Source organism: Euprymna scolopes, chromosome 42, assembly GCF_053919585.1.
Source record: "Euprymna scolopes isolate OS-2025 chromosome 42, ASM5391958v1, whole genome shotgun sequence".
Lineage (NCBI taxonomy): Eukaryota > Metazoa > Mollusca > Cephalopoda > Sepiida > Sepiolidae > Euprymna > Euprymna scolopes.
The window spans coordinates 17569253-17596647 of record NC_136523.1 but is presented as its reverse complement, the minus strand read 5'-3'; the positions used below and the strand labels follow the sequence as shown (position 1 = coordinate 17596647).

Here is a 27395-nt window from a genome sequence, read left to right as displayed (position 1 = left end):
TAACGGCAACTTGGGAATTTATTACAATTCTATTGAAAAGTAAAAGAATAATCTTAAAAAACGTAAAATCAAGATGCTGGAAGATCAAAGAAAAGGATGATAAAAAGATTTTTGTATTTAGATTTGATAAGCATGAAAGCATAGAGAAAAAGAAAAAGTCGAAGAAAAATGTTTTTGTTTGCATTGATAATGAAAAAAAAAAAAAATATTGGAGACGAGGAGAGGGTCTCAAATTGAAATTTTACTATCAAACTCCTCCGGAAGATCCAAGGGATCATCCAATTCAGGTAAGGAAATTTCAAGGAGTTCTTCAGGAATCGGTTCTGGATCGCAACTATACAACGACGCATATAAAGTCGGATCATCTGAAAAGATTTGGAAAATGTTGAAAATTAAGATTTTTACAAAATTGATTTTGTTGTAATTTGAAAGAATTCAAATCAAAACAGAAACAAAAAACAAAGTACATACATAATTTTAGCACAATGCATTTTACTGCATATTAATCCCCCACCCCGAGCCATTTCCTGCTTTGAAAGTCATTTATTGTCATTAAGATTTTTTTATAAAAAAATTGTGCTTGAATATAATAACTAGCAGAGAGACCCAACGTTGCCCGGGATTGAATGATGATCAAATATTTTACACTCCCATGTCTTTATTGTCATCGAAATCAGTGAAAACCATTTTTCAATCAAATCGATTGATTGCCTGCTTTAGTTGGGCACACTTTGTAATGCGGTGGGAGAAAGCTTCACATGCCTCCCCACAGTAACCTGATCTCAATATATAAAACTACTGCAGAAATTCTCATCGGGATCAAAGTATCGTAGGTTTGCAACAACAGATGCCACATACAAATTCAATACATCTAGGCTAATAGCCACTATCTTACGTAACTTTCAAACACATTTGCAGACACATTAAATCATAATAAAATACTACATTACATCCTAGGAGCAACACCATCACAATCGCAACATTACAAGAGGAAGGGCTACCTATTTTTCCCTCTAAATATTTAGTCCTACCACCGCCACCAGGAGAAAGTTTACAGATTCTATGCTTACACCGTCTGTAACTGGCTCATATATACACACAGATATACCATTATCTTTTCCGTAGTAGAATAAAAAAAATAATAAAGTCTCCCTCAAGAAAGTCCCTAGCCTCTGATCGGTTGTCCACTAATTCTTATTCCAGAATCATTCGAAACGAACACTTCAGAACATTACAATAAATATTGATTCGCACGGCGTCAATTTCAGTTAATAAACAATTTCAAACATAACAGCAAACGCATCTTCCGCCACTTTTATGTAACTAATGACTATTTAGCTTCTCTACTACGACTAAAATATGTGTACGTATAGTATCTAGTAGTGAATGTATCTTCTACATTTTTCTTTCTTTGTTCATCACCGTCAAATGTAAACATACTAGTAGTTGTTGACATATCATATCAGTCAGGGTTTAATGAATGTTTGCTTATTCCCCCCCTTTACACATGTAATTTTACATATTAACTGGTACTTCTCCAGTTTAAATCCCGTTTTTTCGTAAGACTCTCGGCAACACCTGGCGAATGACGAAAACTGCCACATTATACCGAGCAAACGGAAGTAAAAAAAAAAAAAAAAAAACCTACCATAATAAATTCATAAATTTTACTGCTTTATATATTCCTTTTTATTGGCAACTTTTTTTTTTTTTGTGGTTATAAGTTTTCTTGGAATTAGTGAACAAATATATATTTTTGTTTTGTTTTTGTATGGAAAGATATTTTGGCATTTTTTTTTTTAAGCCGTGACACAGCATCATTTAACCCCTAATAAAAAAAATAATCTTTTTTTGCCTAATACGTTTAAACAGTCTTTAAAAAGATATTTTTTTATGCTTTAACCCAGCGTAATATAAACACTTCCAACCTTCCCATGAGATTGGGCATGTTTATTTAAAAAGCTGTTCTTAACATGGAGAGGTTTGGGATGTTTATAATATGCTGGGTGATGTCAAAAGGTTTTTTTTCTCTCCATTTTGAGCCCGCCTGTTCGCTCCTTCTCTTTTTGCTCACTCTGTATAATCCGGCGGTTTCCGTCATTTGCCGGGCATTGCTGAGCAAGACTCCTGGAAAAATAGGATTTAAACTACAGAAGTACCCATTAACTAAGTTATTGGGATAAAAAAAAAATTTTCTCATTCTAATCGCTTACAAGTGGAGGACGATGTTTGCACAAAACATATTGCGGTTTGATGAATAATGTTTACTTTTTTTTATTTATGTATTTATATTTTTCCTCTTTCGACATTCATCATATTCTTTTCGGACCTTTTTTTTTTTAACCATAGGCATCACCGCTTATTAATGACAAGAGGCCACTCGAGGATAAGGGTTAAAGTATGTACAGTAGACAATTGGACAATATAGAAATCGTTAGTAAAGGAAATTTGGTAAATTTGTTAACTTATATGAAACAGCTAATCAAAAACTTGTTTACGTTAGACTTGAAGACAACCATATTGTAGTCAGCTGGAAAGCAGGAAAACAGAAGACAATTCCATAGACGTGCAGTCCTAAGAAAGAAGCTTTGTTCATGGAATCTACGTTTAGGTTTAGGCACAGATAAAGAGTGGGGGAAATTATTGATAGTGTTTTCTGCTAGAAGGGTGTTTCTTGTGAAAGTTTGGCGAGGGGGGGGGGACAGATTGGAGCTCAGTCGAACACTTGCCATGAAAATAACGATAAAGCAGAGACAAACTCACAAAATCTCTTCTATGAGAAAGAGGTTGCAGGGAAGAGAAAACGACATCCCCTACGAGGCTACGAAGTCTATTTTGAACTTATCAAGGCAGGATAAGTCCTTTCTAGCAGCTCCTGCCCAGATGTGGCAACAGTACTCCATTCTCGGACATACCTGGCTCTTATGCATTTATTGAAGCTCACCGAAATAATCATGTGATTATTTAGAAACCCATTAAAACGTGCGAAGGGGATAGTGTTTGGCAACTGTTGCATACTTTCACCTTACAAATAAATATGGCAAGTGCTCGTCTGAGCTCCAATCTCTGGTTCCCCCTCGCCAATCTTTTAAAAAAACACCAGTCTAGCTGAAGCCACTGTCAAAAACTTTCCCCACTCTCTATCTGTGCTTAAATCAAAACGTAGATTCCATGAACAAAGCTTCTTTCTTAGAACAGCACGCCAGTGGAACTCTGTTCCATCTGCCTGTTTCCCACCTGACTACAACTTGGATGTCTTCAAATCCAATGTAAACAAATTCCTGATGAACCGCCCCCTTAAGTAGACATTTTATGAAATCTCAACACTAACGTACAACGTACTGTACATGCAATAACCCTTATCCCTGAGTGGCTTCCGGGCCTTGATAAGTGGTGACCTTGTAAAAAAAGAAAAAAAAAAAAAAAACATGCTGTAAAAATAAAAAAACCTCTCTACAGGACACAATAGCGTTAAAAAAAAAAAAAAAAAACAATCGCTAAAAAACAGAAATTTAACTACTCGTAACGTTAAAATTATCCTAAATAATAGCAACTTGTTTTTAACAATTCAGCATATTAATATAGCATAAGGAATAAAAAAAAAAAGAAAAAAAAAATACATAATTATTTGCGCATTAAAAAAGATGCTTCATAGAAACACCAAGTTTAAAATTCTTTTTAGTCTAAAGAGGAAGGGGTACCTATTTTTCCCCTCTAAATATTTAGTCCTACCACCATCACCAGGAGAAAGTCTACACATTCTACAGATTCTACGCTTACATCGTCCGTAACTGGCTCATATATACACAGATATACCATTATCTTTTCGTAACACTCAATAAATCACAAAAACAAAATTAAATCAACTTCTACACTTGATGCAATTCTGCTGAAAAACATATACAGCCTTTTACACCTCTCGATAATCACTTAAAATTATTAAAAACTAGCATTTCAGCCTGGCATTGCCCGGGTGTTTGGAGGTGTATGTTGAGCAAAAAAAAAAAAGTCAATTTTTTTTAACTTTGACCCCTATTATGACCCCTTAACATTTGTTTTTGGCTCAAATCAAGTTATTAAGATCCATGTCCAAGGAACCTATATCTAAAAATTTCAAGTGTTTAGGCCCAAAAATTGTCGGAGGAATTTGGTAGAGTTCTCAAAGGTCAAATCGTTGAACTTTGACCCCCTTAACAGCCAAATTTCTGGCCGAAAACAGATTACAAAGATTTTCCCAAATCTCAGTACCCTGTATATCAAATTCCAAGTCTGTAGACTGAAAATTGACAGAAAATGTACACAGACATGTTCACTTATATATATATAATAGATAAATACTGGAACCCTTAAAATTGTACTATGGTGACCTGTAACAAAAAGTTACAGAATTATTGGCATTTTAACACGCATTGCTAACTTTTTCGTTGCGCACATGGAACGAACATAAAATGTAATCAAAACCATTTCCCTTGCTCAGATGGAACATTCTCACAATGTAAACACTGCATTGGTTTGGGAATGTAAATCTGCGCAAAATATAACCACGCCACTACCCTCCCCCCCCTCAAAAAAAAAAAAAAAAAAAAAAAGAAATCCAGTGGATGTGCTAGAAGCATTTGAAATAGAAATCAGTCAAAATTATGTTTCCAAACATCATGTTTAAAGATGGCGGATCCTTAATTTAAGTCGAAGGTTATCTCCCTTGTTTGTCATACAGAATTGGTCGCACAACTCTTCCACACTAAAAGATGCGATAAAACTCGACAATCCAATAAATTCTAGTTTTACCTGTAATTATTTCTCTATCAAATCATTTTCCATAATTTTTGGAATTTATACATGACACGTAAGTAGGTAATAATGTTTTCACCTGAAATGCGTTAGTTCAAAAGATCACCAATGTAACCAAAGAACTTGAATATCTATGCCACAGATTTTTGTAAAACTGCATACTCACCCCGTTTAATAATCGGTACATCAGACAAATCATCAATTAAAAGCATTTCATCCTCTTCTGTATCTTCTACTTCACTGTCGTCCCATTTCCGAAAGCAAAAGGGCCGCCAGCTGATTAACTTATCGACATAAGTACTGAGGCGTTCTTTCTTGGGGAGGATGTCTTCATAATCATCTGCAAGGATGAATAAATAAAAAAAAAATAAAAAAAGCAACTGTTTTTAATTTGAAATAAGTATAAAAATTAAAAAAAAAAGGTACTTCTGCAGTTTAACAATGAGAAAAAAAAAAAGATAAGGAAAAATCTTCGTGATGTACATGCCCATTTATGGAATCAATTTGATCAAGTAGCTTTTATTATTAACTAGCGGGGGGTACCCGGCGTTGCCCGGGTGTTTGGAGGTGTGTATGCTCGGGCGGGGGTGGGGGGTCTAATCAAAACATAATAAGCGAAGTAAATATTTAAAAAAGAAACTAACGTAAGGTAAACGAACGATGTTAAATGTAAAAATGGAAAACAAAAAAAACGCGAAACAGAAAAACGACCGTTAAAACTGCGTTAAAAAATCTGAAAAATAAAAAAAAAATTTAAAAAAAAACACTGACTTAAATAACCCTGTTTCAATGTTAAACCTTTAAAAATCGGGAAAAAAAAAAAAAAAAAAAGACATCCCACACCACGATTCGAACCCAAAACCTTTAGACAATGATGCCGACCTCTAATCAACTGAGCTAAGACGACATTGACGAAATTAGGTCGTTTTTTTCAAACCTTTAAACTAAATCAGGTTATGACGTCATTTGCGCATGCGTAGAACCGAACTCGTCATGAGAGGATGGTTTTTGCTAACCCAAGGAGGCCTGCCTCTTGTGGAGGTACGTACACGTCTAATGTCATTGATGATTGTTGTGGAGTCTGAATATGTGTATTTGCATGGCCGATATGAATAGAGATTTGGTCACATCTTTGATAACATTCCACAAATTTTATTTCAAAACTTAGAAAACCAAATAAGGTTATAATTTCTTTTTTATTAAATGACTAGGGGAGGTACCCAGTGTTGCCCGGGTGTTTGGAGGTGTGTGCATGGGGGGAGGGGAAGAACTTAAAAAAAAAAAAAAAAAAAAAAAAAAAAATCGGAAAAACAAACCCTCCTCCCCCCCAAAAAAAATGACGGTGTTGCCCGGGGTGTTTGGAGGGGTGTATGTAGGGGGGAGGAGGCAAAGAATAAGCGAATTAATAAGCCTGTTTAAACTTTTTTATAAAGTCGGAAAAAACAAAACAGCGAACGGACATAAAACTGCTTTAAAACAATCGGATAAACAAACCCCCACCTCCAAAAAAAAAAAAAGGGGGAAAAAAAAAAAACAGCAAAAAAAAAATGGTATAAATAACCTTGTTTCAATATTAAATGTTTAAAACTCGAGAAAAAAAGTATATCTGATAACTGGGATTGAACCTGAAATCTTTAGATAACGACGCTGTCACTTAACCCATCGTGCTATAGACGCATGAATGAAAGTAGGTAGGTTTTTATAACATTTAAAATGAATTCAATGTATAACGTCTTTTGCGCGTATTGACACATGTGTAAAGCCATCTTGTCATGAAGATACCATTTTTTTTCACCACTCTCTGTAAAAAAGAGAGCCGTTAAGGATGAAGGAATGAATGTCTTAGGCCAATTTTTCAATATTTGTCGTCCAAGATGTCGAGCTTCAAAATGATACCGAACTCGTAAAAATCTGTCGCCTCTGTCAAAATTTTTTGCGAGATATACAAACACACACATTTTCGCTTTTATATATATAGATTAAAATCATTTCCTTGGTTTCTGAAATTTTTATTGCAAAAACGTTTTCTTATTTTGTTGTGATATTAACCATTAATGACCTTGGATGTATACATTTCTTTCTTCTTTAGGGGCCGACCACTAGCCAAATGAAGAAAAATAAAAAATACTAAGTCTTCTATCAATATATTGTTAAGTCTTAGAGAAAAAAAAGATTAATCATTTAATAAAAACAAAATTATGAGATGGTTTTCTGCATTTTTATAAACATATTCAATAATTTTTTTCGTAAATACAACCAATTTCTTTATATTTTTCTTCAAGGCTACATATTGTTAAAGACTCCTAATTAATGAACAATAAGTTCTGTCTTTTTTGAAAAAATTTAAACAAAGTAAAAAATAACTTATTTACTCATTAAAAAAGATGCTTCATAGAAACATTAAGTTTAAAATTCTTTTTAGCCTAAAAAAAATTTAAAATAAATTCAAAGTATACAAAAGAATAAATGAAGGAAAATATTCCTTGATTGTTCAAAATTCGCCCTATATTTAAAAAAAAAAAAAAAAAAAAAAAAATGTAATTGATGAAGTAGTTTTATTTTTATAAAGAAAATCATTTTTAAGCAAATTAGAACTTTTCCAATGCTCCCCATGTTAAGAATGGCTTTCTAAAGTTGCGCAACTTTGAATTATTTCCCTTATTTACAAGATGGCATTGATTGTGATATCGTCACTGTTCGTTTGGCTACAAAATTTTATTTTTTTATTTAAAAATAAGTTTGTATTTTTTAATATAGGGGAATCTAGAAAAGCCATAAATTGAAAAAAAAAAAAAAAAAAAAAAAAAATTAATTTCTCCCATAAAAGCAAATTTCTTCAATCTTACACATTCGACAAACATCTAAATTTAATCACAAAAAACAAATTACTGCCAGTGTCAAATTACTAACCTTCAACCTCTTCTGGTTTGTGAATGTGTTCAATCTCATCAACAGGCAACGATGCCGTACTTTTGAAAGTGTTACTGCAAATTAAACTGAACGGCTTAGCGGCTTCCTTCTTCGGTTTCACTACAGAAATCTACAAAAGAAAAGTTTTTAAAAAATCAAACAGAAAAACAAGATCAACGCAAGAGATGAAAGACCGCCGCTATACAATGCTGCAATTGATAATTTTTCTGATAAGAGGCTTTGTCATTTACAAAATAACAAAATTTATAGTTTGTTGCAACAAATATATTGAAAGAATGGAACAGAGTTCTTGTTTGTTTGCTTGTTTTACGGCATATCAACCCTTTTCAGGTTATTTAATGTCGAATCCAGTGATTTTGAAGAAAAAGTTTTTAATAGAGTATATTTGCTTTTTTAAGTCGGTTTCTATTCAACCCATTGTTGGGACCCTAAAAGGTACTACTACTGCGGGTCAGAGTGGACCTGGGAGCAATGGCAATTAAAGGGTGGCTCGCAAGCTGGGGCCTCACCATCGGATATAGTTTAAGGTCATATCCAGTGTTGAGACACTTGTAGTCTGTCTAAACTGTACGAACGAACTAACTAAACCAAGATGGCCGACTCCTATTTATATCACCACAAGCAAGGGAGGTAACCATGTGTTCGTTGTTGAATTCGCCCCCATTATCACTCAGAAAACGAACAGGAGATCCGAAATAGGTAATCCACATCATAAAGATGTTTTTGATGATCTCCTCCTTCTTTGTTTTGATCAATGTTGCCGCTGAATACCTGGTAGCGGCATCAATGAGATGTAGTATCCACACCTCATTGTGGATGAACTCTTTCAAATCCATGCAAACTGTGTGATTAAATCTATTGCCAAGAGGCAATCCCACAACCGGTGGCAGTGGAGCTTTTTTAAATCTAAGGCAAATTTGACAGTTTTCACAAACCTCCTCAATCGCCTTTATAAATTCCTTGTCATTGAATTTGCCACTTTTTTTAACCAAGGAAACAAGTTTTTCCTTCGAGGCATGAGCAAACTGTCGATGAAGTTTTTCTGCTTTTTTTTTTTTTCTGTGAAAGAACACTGACCAAAATTCTGAACATGTAATACAATGTTCTTAGTACCACTATGATCCAACAACTTATTTGTTAAGGGGAGACAATAGTGCCCTGAAGTTGTGGTCTTTAGTTCAATACATTTATCAAAAATCCAGCACATATCTTTCCGGAAATCTAGCACTATTCCTGCTGTCTTCATTGATTTGTGACTTAATAGAAGAGGCAAGTCGTTTTTCACAATATCTGCTTCGATATAAACTCTTATACCTCCGAGTGTAACCGGAAATTTAGCAACTTTAATTGCTGTGACAGCCACTCCATCACCAAAACAAAAACTCCGGTCTGAGTTCGTATACTTCACTAGTTGCAGGTCACTTTCATTTAAAGTATCTAAATAAACATCAAGCCACACTTCGCCAGCCAGTGTGCGAGTACAAGCAGAATCCAAGACTGCCATTCCAAATGTTTCCTTTACAAGATTTGAGATTTTTTCATTTGTACTGTTCAAATAAATATTTTCTTGAATGAACAACGTAATGTGTATTTGTTCTGTCGCTTCCGTAAACCTGGGCGTATTTCTAGGACACTCTCTAATTAGATGGTTCGGAGACTGACATTTGTAACACAACAACACGTTTCCACTTCGGTCACATGGATTAGATTGTCCTCGACGAAAACGCCTTTTGTTGTTACCCGGTTTAGAATAATTATAGTTGACGATTTCGGGCTCTGATTTCACTGCCGGTACATTTTCATCACGATAAATGTCACCAAATACTTTCTTTATCGATTCCTTCATGTTTTGATACGTCAAAACAGAACACGTTGTCCGCGCTAATTTTTCGTTCTCTTCCGATATGTTAACCGCGTTCAAAACAAGAAAAGCTTGCACTCCTTCCGGTAGAATAATGTAGAATTTTTTTAATCTTTGGTACAAAAACTCATAACGAACAAGAAAGTCATTTATACTGGTACCTGACGATCTTTTATAAGTGTAAAATTCCTTAAAAGTCATGTAAGCGCGCGTGTGTTCATCCTTTAAATATATGTCATCCAGTTTCTTTATTAATATCTTCAAGCCATCTCGTCCGCCGATGTCACTTGTTGGCAATTCACGGACACATTCTCTAATATTCGGTGGTAGCGTCAAAAACACTGCTGGCCCTTTTTTTTCCTCAGAAAGATCCGTGAACAACGACCACATTTCAACGTCTTGTTTCCAGTTCTCGTAAACATCCTCCCCCTCCAACAATGGAGGTTGTTTGTTCGAAGTTGCCATATCCGATATCCGATCTGTCTAGTGCTACAGACAAGCTGTACAAAAAAAAAAATTTTTTTTTTTTTTTTTTTTTTTTTTCGTTTTGTCGCACACAGAGGGATATCTCTGCTACCATTTGTTGAGACACTTGTAGTCTGTCTAAACTGTACGAACGAACTAACTAAACCAAGATGGCCGACTCCTATTTATATCACCACAAGCAAGGGAGGTAACCATGTAACTGAAGCAAGGGAGGTAACCAATGTCTACATTAACATCCAGGACCAGAGTTCTTGGGTCAATTGTGTCAGCTGGTACATGTTTGGCTTGGTCGATAATCAAAACATAATAAGCAAAGTAAATATTTTATATAAAAAAAAATGTTAAAACTTAAAAAAATCGAAAAAAAAAAAAAAACACCAATAAAAAAACTAACGTAAGGCAAACAAACGATGTTAAATGTAAAAATCGGAAAAACAAAAAAGAAAACGCGAATGTGATGGAAAAAGAAAACAGAAAAACGAACGTTAAAACTTCTTTAAAAAATCTGAAAAAAAAAAAAAAAAAACAGAACGTGAAATATGGCTTAAATAACCCTATTTCAATATTAAACCTTTAAAAAAAAAAAAAAAAATCTCACACGATTCGAACCCAAACCTTTAGATAATGAGGCCGCGCTCTAATGAACTGAGCTAAGACGATGTTGACAAAATTAGGTCAGTTTTTTAAATTTAAACTAAATCATGTTCCGACGTCATTTGCGCATGCGTAGAAGCGAACTTGTCATGAGAGGACGGTTTTTGCTGACCCCTCCCTGTAGAAAGCTGATGATTTTAGGGTGAAGGAATTAATGTTTTTGGCCAATTTTTTTATATTTGTCGGGCAAAGGATCAAGCTTTAAAATGATACCAATCTTGTGAAAATCCATGACCCGTGTCAAAAGTTTTTGCGAGACATACAAACACACATACATTTTCACTTTCATATATATATAGACTAGTGGGGGTACCCGGCGTTGCCCGGGTGTTTTGAGGTGTGTGTGTGGGTGCTCTTAAATTAAAAAGAAACCGGGGGGGGGGGGGGGATAAGTTGGTAGGATCGAACCCGAGGCCCTGAGGTGAAGTTGGAAAATAAAATGTGAAAAAAAAACATGAACCGTTAACCGTTCAGCCAGCCAGAATGAGTTACTGAAAGATGTTTGAATTTATTTAAGTAAGAACAAAATTGACAGGTGTCCGCACAGAAGTCGTAGAGTTAACATTTTGTGTGAGCGTGACGACGACGACGTAAGCAATAGCTATTCAGCAGTTAACATTTTCTGCGGAACAGTTTTTAATGAGGTCAGTGACCAGGTTTGTTTGTTTTTACCTAACTTTGGGGAAAAACAACTCCCCGTTTATTAGGGGAGTGTATCATCTCAAAATGAAAGCCACCATCTGATATAACGACAGTATGCCGACATTGACCAAACATATCGTTTTCTAGAGACCACTGGCACCAATGATTCTAATCGAGTTTTGCTTTTTTTATACCGACAAACGAAAGCAATATGCGGCGATCCCATAATGTCGAATATTTACCGTTTCAGAGTCGGGCAAATTAAATAGACGGGTGACCTCCGTTCGTAACTCGTAGATATTATGATTTCAACGTGATATAAAAAGTTTTGAAAATGAGCGACGGCTTCGAGAAGCCGCCGAAAAAAATCCTTTTGTTGACATACAGAAAAAGCGAACACACATACATTTTCGCTTTTATATTTATAGATGGTATTTGGTTTCTTTTGCAGAATATAATTGAGTTTCGCAAATGGGAGAGAAAAAAAAAATGTTTGCTGCAGTTTTGGTCAGGAAGTCAGTATCTTCAAATGGGTTGATCTGGTAGCACCAAATGCTACAAGAGGTATTATCACACCAGGCTAAAGCAGTCCAGGGAGCAATGGTAACTAAGGGGCCACTCCATATTCCCCAAATGGAGGCTCACCAACCAGATGTCTTAATGACCAGCTGGCAAGAGAAGACATGGGAAGTCCAAAATGGATAATATCTAACCAAAGTTTAGTTTGAAAATCAATTTCTAGAAACATCCAACCGATTGCTATGAATATTAGGTTACACCTAACAAAGGGACACAACTGTCAGCAATACGGAGAATTCTGTCCCCCTTTTGTCAATGTGTGCATAAAGAACACTGTACACATCGTGTTTATTTTGTCGAACTTTCAAAGTCAGACACAAATAGCATTTAAGCTGACAAGTCAAACTGATTGTGACTAACAAATTGCATTTTTATTGCTGTAGTATGTTATTGACAATGTAACATACTCACTACAATTTATTTTTAAAATTTCTTCAGCTCGGACAATTGATAATACAAAATATTTTTAAATAATTGCCTAAAAATAAAAAATATGGATACCTCAGAAAAACAGATAAAGAAAAAAAAACAGATAAAGAAAAAAAAACAGATAAAGAAAAAAAAACAGATAAAGAAAAAAAAACAGATAAAGAAAAAAAAACAGATAAAGAAAAAAAAACAGATAAAGAAAAAAAAAACAGATAAAGAAAAAAAAAACAGATAAAGAAAAAAAAACAGATAAAGAAAAAAAACAGATAAAGAAAAAAAACAGATCTGAAAAAGAAAAAAAACAGATCTGAAAAAGAAAAAAAACAGATCTGAAAAAGAAAAAAAACAGATCTGAAAAAGAAAAAAAACAGATCTGAAAAAGAAAAAAAACAGATCTGAAAAAGAAAAAAAACAGATCTGAAAAAGAAAAAAAACAGATCTGAAAAAGAAAAAAAACAGATCTGGAACAAAAAAAAAAAAAAAAAAAAAAAAAAAAAAACAGATCAAGAAAAAAAAAAACAGATCAAGAAAAAAAAACAGAAGAAAAAAAAACAGAAGAAAAAAAAACAGAAGAAAAAAAAAACAGAAGAAAAAAAAAAACAGAAGAAAAAAAAAACAGAAGAAAAAAAAAACAGAAGAAAAAAAAAACGGATCAAGAAAAAAAAAAAAAAAAAACAGATCAAGAAAAAAAAAAAAAAAAAACAGATCAAGAAAAAAAAAAAAAAAAAACAGATCAAGAAAAAAAAAAAAAAAAAAACAGATCAAGAAAAAAAAAAAAAAAAAAACAGATCAAGAAAAAAAAAAAAAAAAAAACAGATCAAGAAAAACAAAAAAAAAAAAACAGATCAAGAAAAACAAAAAAAAACAGATCAAGAAAAACAAAAAAAAACAGATCAAGAAAAACAAAAAAAAAACAGATCAAGAAAAACAAAAAAAAAACAGATCAAGAAAAACAAAAAAAAACAGATCAAGAAAAACAAAAAAAAACAGATCAAGAAAAACAAAAAAAAACAGATCAAGAAAAACAAAAAAAAACAGATCAAGAAAAACAAAAAAAAACAGATCAAGAAAAACAAAAAAAAACAGATCAAGAAAAACAAAAAAAAACAGATCAAGAAAAACAAAAAAAAACAGATCAAGAAAAACAAAAAAAAACAGATCAAGAAAAACAAAAAAAAACAGATCAAGAAAAACAAAAAAAAACAGATCAAGAAAAACAAAAAAAAACAGATCAAGAAAAACAAAAAAAAACAGATCAAGAAAAACAAAAAAAAAACAGATCAAGAAAAACAAAAAAAAACAGATCAAGAAAAACAAAAAAAAACAGATCAAGAAAAACAAAAAAAAACAGATCAAGAAAAACAAAAAAAAAACAGATCAAGAAAAACAAAAAAACAGATCAAGAAAAACAAACAACAGATCAAGAAAAACAAACAACAGATCAAGAAAAACAAACAACAGATCAAGAAAAACAAACAACAGATCAAGAAAAACAAACAACAGATCAAGAAAAACAAACAACAGATCAAGAAAAACAAACAACAGATCAAGAAAAACAAACAACAGATCAAGAAAAACAAACAACAGATCAAGAAAAACAAACAACAGATCAAGAAAAACAAACAACAGATCAAGAAAAACAAACAACAGATCAAGAAAAACAAACAACAGATCAAGAAAAACAAACAACAGATCAAGAAAAACAACAGATCAAGAAAAACAAACAACAGATCAAGAAAAACAAACAGATCAAGAAAAACAAACAACAGATCAAGAAAAACAAAACAAGCCGCATATGCGTGATCCAATTCTTGTGCCGCATGTGAGACGGTGTCACAAAAAAATAGTGAAGAGCTGATGCATGTAAGAAGTGTGAAGGGCCAACATTGCCTTCACATTTTCACAAAGTTTCAAAAAAATCTAATGGATGGGGCAAAAGTTATGGGGTAAAAAGTGTCATTTTTATCAATTTGGGGCATTTCTGGCCCCCTTTTCAGCTCCTGGGAATGCGGAATCCCAGTAAAAATGGACAAACAGTGCAGTTTCATGCCTTAAGACATGCAGATTTGAATTCATCACCCTGAAAAACCAATATATAGACATAAATATCAGGTTTTTGAGCTATACGAAAAAAGAGCTCCAAAAAGGCATGTTTTTTAGCCATAAAAGTCCCAGAGGGTTGCAAACCAGAATTTTGCCAGGGTCACCTATAATATTAAGAACAATGGCCTCCACATTTTGGCCAAGTTTCAGAAAATCTAACGGATGGATCAAACGCTATGGAGAAAAAGGGGGTATTTTCTACCTCTTTTGAGCCCCTGTATATGCCAAATCCCAGTGTAAATGGAAAACTGCAGTTTCAGACCTTAACATGTATATTTGAGTTGACCACTGAAAACCCACTATATAGTAAGACATATCAAGTTTTTGAGAAATATGAAAAAAAGAGCCACAAAAAGGCGCGTTTTTAGCATTATAAGTCCCCGAGGACGCAACCTAGAATTTTGCCAGGGTTACTCATACTGGATTTATATTAACAATGGGCTCCATATTTTGGCCAAGTTTAAGAAAAAAATCTAATGCATAGATCAAAAGTTACGGGGCAAAACATGTCATTTTAGCCATTTTGGGGCATTTTTAACCTCATGAGCCCCTGGAGAAGCAACGGGAATTTTCGCAAAAACAAATTTTTTTTTACTGTGCACATCTATGTAATGAAATACAATTTGTGGCAAAATTTCAGGAAAAACTAATTGATGGTTATCTGGCAATCGTTTGGACTAACGGACACCACTGAAAATATAGGTCCCTCTACGATAAATCGGGGGACCAAAAACAGATAGAGAAAAAAATAATAAAAAATATAACAAATGTTACCAAAGGTAAAATACATTACTCTTCTACCAAACTGGACAAGTTTTTTTGTTTTAACTTTTTAACTTAAAACTAATAGCATAGTCTGTTGCGTTAGAATAAAAAATTTCATCTTATTAGGGACCTTGTTGAGCCTCAATAATCGCTCAAAATTAAAAATACTGATGGAAACACATCTAATGTCACCAATTATGCGCAAAATGTAATGCCTTACTAGTATTTTGTTTAATTTTTTTTTTTTTTTTTTTTTTCAAGTGATTATTGAGGCTTGACTTTGGCTCTAACGAGGCCACCAGTTTTGTCTGTTCTAACTCCAGCCCATATTTGAATTTTTTGGACTACCGCTCTCATCTTGAGTGTTATTTACACAGGAGTTTGAAGAATCCAAATAATACCAAGAATCAATCCTCATCTTAATTCAGAAATTCAGAATCCTAACTCTGGCTTTACACTACTTAAAAAAAAAAAAAAAAGTTTAACACCAAAAACTTATTCAGGTAGGTAGAAGAGTAACTCATCTTGCCTTTGGTAACATTTATTTGTTGTATGACAATCATTCCAAAAGTAAAGATTTCTATTTTTAACTTAAAAAGTTACGAAAATGGAGTGGTACTAGTGAAACGAGCGAGATTTTGTGCTCCTAAATTCATATTTCTACATAGTTACCACCATTCTTAATTCACTTCTACCATGAATTCAATGACGCCTCTCTGCTTCTGATGCATGTCCCTGACAAGGGACACTTTTTTTTTAAGAGTCTCACACTGTCAACATCTGCAACAGAAAGATGGAACTGTAAATAGCTTGCACTAAAAACAGAAGCAGCCTTGAATCGACATACCTGGTCAGCCAGGGTTTGGGACATGATAAATTTGTGGGAAAGCGCAAGCCCAACCGACCTAGGGTAAATGCCACAATCATGACCAGAGATGAAACTTTCATGAATGCATACGTTCAGTCGTCATAACAATGCAATTTGCAATCTCAATTGATTCATTCATGTGGAATAAGAAATACAAGGCATTACTTTTTGAAGACCCATCATATTTTGTCCATTTTTGGTCTTGTTGACTACTCTAATGGTCTTTTGGTCAAGATCAATAAATGGCCTTTTGGTCAAGATCAAAGTGTAGTATCTGTTCCGGCAGATGCTGCACTTAAGATAATTTGTACCAGTCAATGGAGGGGAAACCCTCTATACTGGGACAATTATTATTTTTGGTAACCAGAGTGCCCCCTTTTTGCCTACTTTTAGGGGAGCTGGTTTTTACCTCACATTAAAAACGGCCTTGTGCCTAATTTGCTCAGTGGGGGAGCAAATAAACACCATCTGTTCCGGCAGATACTGCAAGCTATGACTAGCTATGACTAGCAAAGACCAGATGTGGGGGCAACCCCACATGCCTGACCATTAACCAGCTCCCATTTCCAACCTCTCGGGAGCTGGTCCCCTTTTTCCCTTCCCCCTCCCTTCACTCCTCACATTAAAAATCGGCCTTGTGCCTAATTTGCTCGGTGGGGGAGCAAATAAATACCATCTGTTCTTCAGATGCTGCACTTCTATTTCTTGTTCTCTTTTGGTGGAGGAGAAATCCTTCACGACTGAGACAACTTTTATTTTTGTACCTTTTCTCCACATTAAAAAACGACCCTGGTGTCTAACTCTGTCCGTATAAACATTTTTGTCACATTTCAAAACAAAGACAAAACCAATAACAAGTAAAAAAAAATTAATTTTAAAAACCAGCATAAGTATTTTTATTGAAAAGAACAAGTCCCAGATAAAAACAATCTTAATTAAAAACAAAAATATTGGCAGAAAAAAAAAAATAAATAAACAACATCCCCACTTCTCCCAATACAAATTAATGACGCTTACCGGTTTATTCTGGGGAATTGATGCCAAAGCCGTCCTGGGTTTCACGCTGGCATTTTGTGTAAAGTCTTTTAAACCTGGCGTCTTCTGTCGGTTTGCTTTCAGATCACGGTTGATATTACCCAATGCTCGACGGGGAGTCACCAGGCTCGTACTGTCTTGTGTTCTCTTAAAAGACAGACCTAACAAAGGAAAAAATATATATTTTTCAAGATTTAGTCATTTAAGAAACCTACAACTAAATAATATTGCATGCATAAAGACATGAAGATCCACTCTCCAAAATTTTATTGTCTTTGAAGTGGTAAAAAAAAAAATAAAAAATAAAAAAAAATAAATAAATAAGTGGCAGTAGGCAGGCAGGCTTGAACCCGTGACGCGAAGGTCGAAAAGAAAGTGAAAGAAAATCTAGCGATGTCGCCATGACACGACCGGAAGTTAAAAGCGTTAAAATTAACCAAAGTCAATCCAATGGTGATGATGACTTGTTAAAATATTGGAAAAAAAAAATCGACCCCCTCCTTGTACAAAACGGCCGAGTTTAAGGTGAAGGAATTAATGTTTTGGGCCAATTTTTCAATATTTGTCGTCCGAGACGTCGAGCTTCAAAATGATACTGATCTTGTCAGGATCTGTCGTCTCTGTTGAAAGTTTTTGCAAGACATACAAACATACATTCATCCATTTAAACAGACAGGTGAGATTTATATTATAGAATACTAGCGGAGGGGGGGGGAGTACCCGGCGTTGCCTGAGTGTTTAGAGGTGTGCGTGTTTGGCCGGGAATCAAAACAAAAGAATAAGCGAAGTAATGTTAAAACTTCTTTTAAAAAAATCGTTACCCGGGTGTTTGTGTTGAGGAGGGGGGGGGGTCTTTAAAAAAAAAAAAAAAAAAAAAACAGTTTTGGTAAGTAGTTAGGATCAAAGGATCAAACCCGAATCCTTGAGGCGAAGGGGGAAAATGAAGTGTGCAAAAAATCTGACACGTTACCCACTCGGCCAACAAAGAGCAACTGAAACACGTTTGAATTTATTTATTTAAGTATTAAAAACAGAATTGACACATGCCTGCTATAAAAATTTAACTCTGCTACTTCTATTTGACCTCATTAATGATGTCAAATAGAAGTAACAGAGTTAACTTTCGCTGCGGGACAGCTTTTGGGTTTGTTTACCCAACTTTGGCTGGTTGTTTCCCCAAGATGTTGTTGAGGAGGGAGAAACCAGCTCCCCATAAAAGGGGGATTGTCCAGATTGAATAGCAATTGTCTGATATAAGAAGTTTGGCCCCACATTGATCAAAGCCGATTGCTTCCGGACGTTCCCCGGTGTGATTGCCGGGAACGCTGCCTTAGCTTTAAATTAGTTTCGCTTTTTATACGAAAAAAAAAGCTGAACGAACACAAGATAGGCTGAAATAGCAATAATTTTGTAAAAAAATCGACGTAAATAAATCTAGATGCAACATATGATCTAGGGGCTATATAAACAGTTCTAAGCGATAGTAACTCCCCCCCCCCGTGACCATTGTCGAAAAAAAAGCCTTTTCGAGACATACAAAAAATGCATGCGCGCATTTACCTTTTATATATATAGATGTAGTGTCGATGTTTACACATCCACGTACAAAGTCAAAATGCATAAACAAGACTGTACGCATATCGTCTGCGCATACATGATCTATACTCATAGAAATTTGCTTTTTGTATTGATATTCATATTAAAAATCCTTTTTTCTATTTATTAAAAACAAATACAACTGTTATATAGGGTCATGGAATTGCATTCATCTGCAATCGATCTAGCTAATTTGCATATTCTTTTAAACATTCACTTTAATTTATTCTCTATTAGTTTTTTTTCGGTTTTCTTATGGGATATCATCTTTATTACGCGTAATTATATTCATGCAAATATTCTACATGATTTATACTTGCATAAAAGGTTATAGTACACACAAATTTTTCTGTATATCTTTGTATGTGTATATATATTTGTTTAAAAAATTTTGCCTACCAATCTATCAGTTTTTGGTCTACAGATATGAAACTTAATATATAGGGTATTCGAACCCATGCAAAACTTTATATTTTGGTTTTAGCTAGGGAAAATTGGTGCAAAAGTGTGAAAATTAAAAATGGAATTTGCCAGGTGATGGTCAAACAACGGCATTAACGTAATAGCTATTGGTTCAGGTTTTAATTTTTAGCCTTGCAGCAAATGTGTCTTCATAGCTCAGTCATAACCATCAAATGAAAAAAGTAAATCGTAAGCTAAACGTTTTGGTGTCGATTCGCAGTGGTGGCGCACGAGTCATTTTTTTTTTTTTAATTTTTAAAATCATTACTATATATTGGGTCCAATATAATACGAATCTGCATTAATCAAAATATCACATCTAAGCATATTTTATTACCAGGCAATGCCTGGCGGCCTGCTAGTCCCAAATAAAAACATTTAGGACCAAATTTTCTGAATTTATTTGAAATAGGTCTTTCTGGGAGCTACCCAAATCCTTTACAAGGACCAGATTTTCTTTCAATAAACCAGTGGCAACCTGTTGGCCTGAGTCTATGGACTGGTGTCGCTGGATGCCCCACTGTGCGTCTATCTCTGCAACATCTCTTTCCACTCACGCACACATTAACATTAAGGAACACAGACACACTCGACTCATTGACATTAGTGTCTGGCAATCTACATAAATTTTATTTATTGAAATATTTCCAATCCTTTTTCACTGAACTCCAAATATAAAACAAAATCAAATGAACTCTTAAAAACAATTTTCAATGAATTATAATTTATTTAATTGAGCAGAGAAGTTTTGAATACAACTTTTCTGACCCCGGAAACACAGCTCTTAATAGATCCAAACTTCTGTCTCAGTTTGTTAAGTTTTGAGACATTGTGTTGAACAAAGATGGCGGCGTAGTTCAGATCAGTAACCAAGATGATGGCGAAGAATTAAATGCGATCCGTGACGTAGCAAACGGCGAACTGATTGAATCCAAAATTCAACAATTTTTATAATTTTGCGACTTTTTCATTGGTTGTTTAGCACAGCCGTTGATTATAAAAATGATTGGCGAATCCATTTGGCTCATACCCCCATCACAAGTCAAAAACATTTTTATGAACCACTTGTTTTTACAAGAACTCTAAAAATATTCATGAACACTCCATGTTTTTTTCTAGTGCTGTAAATTTCCATTTTAAACATATATAGATGATCTCTTTTGAAGATCTGCCTTTTTAACTAATTATGTTGTTTTGTTTACCGTATGGCGAGGTCTCGTATTCTCACATTTGAATATAAAGCTTGCAAATCTTTTTTCACTTCAAATATATTTCTCTTAATCCGGTTCATCCCCAAAATATCCTCCTTCTTACAAATTACTCTAAAATAAAACCTAAAACATTGTAAACACCATCCCTAAAAACTAATGACACTTCCTGCTTCCTCATAACTGGTGATCGAAACCACCATAATGACTTGAATTAAAGTTTAAAAATGCAAAGATTAAGTAGAATTGTTCAATTGTGCTCTAAACAAACATTTTGAATGTGCTCCTGTTATATCAAAGAGCCTACTGTTGATTTTATATGCAGAGCCTTTCTACTTGTATGGTAATGAAACTTCTCAAATGCATTTGTGAGGTTAGGCTGTATAAAGCGTGAACTTTAGTCAAAAATCGGCTGTTCTTTATTTCATCGGATTATTTCAATTATCAATACTTAAAAAAGAAAAAAAGCGCATATACACACATACACAGCCAGGTACATAAAGTACAATTTGTGTGAAATTTCAAAAATCAACTCATCCGTTTAGGAGTCCATAGGAAAAAGACTTCCGTTTTTTTATATAATAGATATTTGATTTTAATTGGATATTTCAAAAGTTTTGAGCTACATTTTTCTCATAAAATTACTCATCAAATGACTTACTACACATTTTTGTTTGTTTTTTGTTTGTTTTTTTAAATAAAGTGCATGTCATACTGCTGTAAAAAAAATTTTAATCTGCATGGCATTTGTACCTTTAACAGAAAATATATTTTTAAAAAAAATTAATCAAATAGTTTTAAACAAAATAAATTTTTCAACAATCAATGGGATTGTAGGAATTACAAAAATCTCAAGTTTGAATTATGTTGAATTATCTCCCTTGTTTCTTGAGACATTCAAAATGGCGTCACAAAACTTGCTTCTCAATTAGCCATAAAATTTGATTTTCTTATTCAAAAATAAGATTACTTGATAAATTAATGATTTTTGGAATATAATATTTTCTTTCCATCTTAGATTTTTCTTTAATTTTGTTAATGAAACATGGCAAGAAATGCTTACCAACTCCTCGATTCTTCGCAGATGGAGCAGCACCAACATTTTCTTTGTCAACAAACTGCTGTAAAGCGGTTGCCATTTTTTCCACACAAAGTTTTTGAAAACGCTGTAACGATTTGAAGATAATTTTAATTAAAATATTCAAGTCATAATTATACAAGTAGAACTGTAGAAACGAGAAAGAAAAGTCATTCTAACATTTAAAAACAGCTGTATTGATTATCATCGTTTGTATAGAGAAAGTATTAGTACTGGAAAGAGTTCCTGTGTAGAGATGTTGACGAATGAGTAGACAGGCCTGTTGAAAGAAAAAGAGTTCGTGTATGTGCATGTCTAAGTAGTAGAAATATAGTATACAGCTTAATGTTGACACACCGGTTCTCGTCGGATCAAAGTTAAGCAATGCTGAGCCTGGCTAGTACCAGATCGGTGACCATTTGAGAATTCTAGGTGCTGAATGTGTTCTCTGCTCATCTCGGTATAGTTTCCAGTCGTCCTAAACCTCCACTTGCCACTGGTATTTAATAACGCAGACTCAGGAGTCGTGGTTGGTTGTTTTTGTTTTATGGCATATCAACCCTTTCCAGGTTATTTAATGCCGAATCCAAAGATTTTGAAGAAAACTTTTTTAATAGAATATATTTGTTGTTTTCAAGTCGGTTTCTATTTAACCCATAGTTGGGACCCTAACAGGACCTTCCACTCCGGGTCAGAGTAGACCTGGGAGCAATGGCAATTAAAGGGGGGCTCTACACTCCCCAAAGCCTGCAAGCTGGGGCCTCACCACTGGATATAGTTTAAGGTCATATCCAGGACCGGTCGTGGTCGGAGATTGTGCAACTCTTGCCACAAAAAGTCCCCGTGCAGGCAACTTTACAGTGGGTATCCATAGTTTTAAGACTGAAGGAAGTTACCATAAGTAAAAACGTGCATCCATGTGTATGAGTGGGCACAAAAGATTAGAGACAACATTTTAGGAAGAGTCATTTATCTATCATTAAATCGGTTGCTTTGTTGGACTCCTTGTCTTAGTCGAACTGGGCCTGAAGGCAGGGGTGGGTTGTGTGACATCGCAAGAAAGCTGTTGGAGATTGGTCCGTGCCACGTGGAGATGTCTTCATCTTCACTCTAAGGTTCGGGAAGAAAGAGAAAGAATTATCGGTTTAACGTTTTATAAACTGTCACACGATGAAGAGCTGGCTTCTGATTGGACAAGCCAAAAAGGAAATGTATTCAAAATCGCGAGCCATGAGAATTTGCTGGTGCTAGTGTTCCTTGCAATCCTGTCTGCTACAGAACCATTCTTCATTAACTAATCCATTGCCTTGAGCCCCTGGAGGGGTATAGATCATCCACAACTTTGTAGATGCTTTTGTAGCAAGGAGGGTTTTTTTTCCGGGGTGAGGGTACTGGTCCCACACCCAACCTTCCCAGAAGGTACATACAGCACCTAGCCTTCCCAAATGGTCACCCATCTGGTACTAACTAGGCTCAATGTTGCTTAACTTCGGTGATCTGTCGAGAACTGGTAAGTAACATGATTATGCCCTACTTCATTAACTTAGCTTTCAAGCAATTTTCTTTCGCCATGGTGAAAAGTAATTGTATCAGCTAGTACAGAAACAGGTTGCCATACACAAGGATTTTTGATAATTACTCAAAAGTCGAAAATTAAAACACTTATTTTCGCACAATTTAGTGACATTTTATTGAATGAATTGCTACCAGTATTTGAAGGGTTTTTAGCAATTATCAAAGGTTCTTGTGCATAGCTTATTGGCAGCCATGTTTTTTTTCCCATTCTAACAGAACAAAGTAGACAAACTTATTTTGAAAAAAAAAAAAAAAAAAAAAAAACTTAAATAAATTAAGGCACAAACTTATCCCAGTACGTAGATTGATTGATTGATTGATTTACGGCATATCAACCCTTTCTAGGTCATTTAATGCCGATCCAGTGATTTTGAAGAAAAAGTTTTTAATAGAATATTTGATTTTTTTTCAAAAAAGTTTCTATTTAACCCATAGTTGGGACCGGTAGGTAGGAGAGAAACTTATCTTACCTTTGGTAACATTTGTTGTACATTTTTTTTTTTTTTTTTTTTTTTAATTACCATACAAAAAATCCGTAGTTTAACCTTTTGGCTAAGACCAAAACAAGAACACTAATTTCATCCCTACTTTTTCTACCAGGTATCTTAGCTGAGATGGTAGTAAATATCACTGGAGAGCTAAGTGTTCTGGGTTCGATTCTAGCTGCTTACACCAAAGCCGTTTTTTGTTTTTACTTTTAAAACTATACATTGCATACAATATAATCAATAGAGAATTGTCTCTATAATACAAAATCTGCATAAATTAGAACATATTTAAGCATATTTTACAAACGGGCAACACCGAGCAGCATGCTAGTATCAAACACTGTTCAATTTCACTATAAATACGGTTCTTAAATTTTATATATTTTTTTTTTAAGATCTTGTTCATTATTGACAGTCTTATAAGATCAAAAATATTCTGGTACTTATCACGAACCTGACCCAACTTTGTATTGGCATCGTCTGGCAGGTTATGGTAAGAAGCAGAACTATGTTGATGTGATTAACCAATCACCTGTGAACAGACAAGTTCCAAAGGGAACTCATTACAACACTTGTTTTGTTTTCTTTGTTTTTTTTTTTTTTGTTTAATCGAAAATTACGTGCTATGTGAAGTAAAAACTATTCCATGAGTACGTACAATAGTTATTTTTCAATATATTCGTTTTTTTTCTAATGTTTTTGGTAAACTACACAAGCACTTTAGTCTTTTTTTATTTTAACTGCAACTCAATAGTCACCGTTAAATTGATGAATTTTAGAGTTTTGTTCGAATGCTGAGAACGAACACCACATTTAAATTTGGGGCATACGAATAGTTTTCTGGATATAAAGATATTTATTATCAAATTTAATCACTTGTTTTCACTGGCGGCCATGTTTTCTCCTACCCGAAAAAGTATTATTACACATGCTTGTTACAAAACAGCCCCCTTGACCGCCACTAAGATTCATTACGTAGTAATACAAACCCTAAAACTACTTGTCTGCCAAAAACTTCAAAATAAAAAATAAAGCAAAATGGTAAAAACCCATCCAACAAATGTCACGGTAACATTTATTGGGCGGGTTTCTACCACCATTTTGTTTTGTTTTTTTGTTTTGTTTTACTTATTTTGACAATAAGTAAAGATGTAAAGAGACATCGGTCATTTTTTTTTCTTCTCACATATCGTTCAATACTACTTGTTTTTCGAACCTAATAAATATTTTGGCGCTTCTACAGTTTAGCCAAGACATTAAAAAATGAAAATATTGAAAAAAAAGTTATATTGTACGTACTCTTTATAGTCTGAAGTTCTCTGAAAAAAAATTTCACTTCAATTTCACATCAAGCAGTTTTTATTTTACAGCGAAAAAACAATGTTATGTTATACCGAGGAAAAGGTTCGATTTTTAGGAAGAAAAGCTAGTAATAAAGATGGGGAGGGAGTGTCGGCGCTTTAACTGGAGTTATCTCCCTTTGGCGTATTCAACAAATTTCGTAATGGCCGACTTAAATGTGCTCTCATAAAAACGTGTTTTTCTGCTGTAAAATAAAAACTACTCGATCAAATTAAATGAATTTTTTTTCCGGAGATCTTCAGTCCAAAACATACGTACAATATAACCTTTTTTCGATATTTTCATTTTTTAATGTCTTGATTAAACTGTACAAGTACCAATATTTTACATTAAATAAAACACACTAAAAACTTATCCAGTTAGGTAGAAGAGTAACTTATCTTGGTCAATGTGCAATGTGCACTGGTTTTGTCCAACCTGTTTATTCTGAAAGCTGTTCTTAACATGGGGAGGTTGGGAGTGCTTATTCCGAAAGGCATTTTCTTGTTTTCAATCTCTGTTAATAACGGCTTTCGGAATAAACAGGTTGGATAATTCAAGTTTTACGATATCTTTCGTTAAATTGTTAGGCGAAAATACAGAATCATTACAAAACACCCTCCTCTCCGGGCTTTCTAAACGTTATTTTAGCACGGTTCAATAAGTGCACACGCATCAACGCGTCGGCATCATAGCATTTATTCGCGCTTCTACACTATTAGGACAAATTTTAGGGTAAATTTACAGATTAGGTCCACCTCAACAATTTTCTTTTAAATGACGACGCGCGCAAAAAAGATGGCTGCCAAAGAATACAACTTTTTATATCTCGATAACTAATTATTTCTGCAAAATTTCGATGCAATTTTCGTAGTCAGCATCATAGTCGAAAACCTTCAAAAGTCGTCATTTAAAAGAAAATTGTTGAGGTGGACCTAATCTGAAAATTTACCCAAAAAGTTCGTCCTAATAAGCGCCAATAAATGTTATGATGCTTGTGCACTTATTGAACCGTGCTAAAATAATGTTTAGAAGCCATAAGTTGTCATTTAAAAGAAAATTGTGGAGGTGGACCTAATCTAAAAAATAAAAAAATAAAATAAAGTATTTTTTTTTTCAATTCTAATAAGTTACAATGGTAGCTTCCAAATTATGCAGTCGAAATTACCTGAATATCACTGAATTATTTAAAAAAACAATTTTAATCGTGTTAGAAGGTTAAAAACTGCCATCTTGTTTAAATAGAAACGGAAAATTACCTCCCGTTTGAACTGTCTTTCGATCGTTTTCATCAAATTATATTTTTGGTGAAAGTGGCCTGGAGGACCACCCGAAGATTTACCTTTAAGAAGTTGATTTTTTGGTATTATTATACAAACACCGTGACAGGGTTAGGGTTAGGGTTAATTCGCTGTCACGGTGTTTGTATAAATTTACCGATTTTTTTATTCAACTGTTTACAGGTGTATTTGGGTCTGCTGTGAATAAATATCAGTTTATTTTGTCACTGACACGAATTATTTACACAAGTAAACGATTCCGAAAGCCGTTCTTAACATTGGGAGGTTGGGGATGTTTATTCCGAAAGGCATTTTCTTATTTTTAACCTCCCCGTAATTAACTTCTTCGTCCCCCAGTGCAAGTGCACTTTCACCCAAAACAAACTAAGGTGCTAGTGCAGAGAGTGATCTGCGCTATTTTTTTAAATCGTATTTTCAAGTTTAATTAAAGTTTTATGTTTGTTTTGTTTTTTTTATTATTATTCAATTGTAAGGTTGAAGTAAAGAATAGGCACAAAACACCCTCCCCTCCCCATGTTAAGAATGGCTTTTTAAATAATAACGTTATTATTTACGTCCGGATCACTCTCTGCACTAGTACCCAAGCTAAAAGTAAAAAAAAAAAAAAAAAAAAAAAAACAATAGAGCAAAATGTTTTTTTCACCGTTGTTAAAAGAAAGACATCTTTTAAAAAACAAACAAACATAACAAAAAGAAAGTGCAATATATCAAGAAAAACGTAAGTTTCTTCGTTTTGACAATAGATGCAAGAATTAATTATGTACTTACTAACACGAGAACTGGAAAATATATTTATATATTATGTCTAAATTGTAAGTTTTCCTTTCTTTAGGGCCTTAATGAAGAAAAACCAACGTGAAAACAAATACAACGTTTAAAGATTTTTAAATTTAGCAGCAAAGAAAAACGGACCAATCAAAAGCGAGCAAGGCAGAGTTATTTGCCCCTGGGAGGAATGATCTACCGGTGCAATATAATTATCGTCCCCAATCTATTTTTATTCCACTTCTGCATTTTAGCATTCCAGGCAACAGAGTATGATGGTTTGAACGACATTACTTGTTTTCAAAATACAGGTAGAAATACATCCAATAAATGGCATTGGGTGGGTTTCTACCAGTATTTTAATTTTCTATTTTGAGCGATTATGGAGACCCCCCCCCAAATATGTGACTTTCTCATGTCACCTCTCATGTAACACA

The 27395-nt window shown here is 34.1% G+C and overlaps 1 protein-coding gene across 1 annotated transcript; it reads right to left on the bottom strand.

Moving 5' to 3' along the window:
- On the bottom strand, window positions 1-27131 carry LOC145267206 (uncharacterized). The gene is made up of 6 exons (XM_080123269.1): window positions 26962-27131; window positions 21474-21576; window positions 17127-17305; window positions 7702-7831; window positions 4958-5131; window positions 1-365 (listed from the first exon to the last, which is right to left on the bottom strand). The coding sequence occupies exons 2-6, from the start codon at window positions 21547-21549 to the stop codon at window positions 229-231; spliced, it is 696 nt and encodes a 231-aa protein (XP_079979395.1). The 5' UTR covers window positions 21550-21576; window positions 26962-27131; the 3' UTR covers window positions 1-228.
- Between the last annotated feature and the right edge of the window lie 264 nt (window positions 27132-27395).

Bases quoted from the DNA above. Each gene is read 5' to 3' on its own strand.
- LOC145267206 (XM_080123269.1), bottom strand. From the start codon at position 21,549: ATGGCAACCGCTTTACAGCAGTTTGTTGACAAAGAAAATGTTGGTGCT. The intron at 17,306-21,473 runs GTAAGCATTTCT...TTCCTTTGTTAG, and splicing joins TGCGAAGAATCGAGGAGTTG to GTCTGTCTTTTAAGAGAACA. The intron at 366-4,957 runs GTGAGTATGCAG...AAATCTTTTCAG, and splicing joins TGTACCGATTATTAAACGGG to ATGATCCGACTTTATATGCG.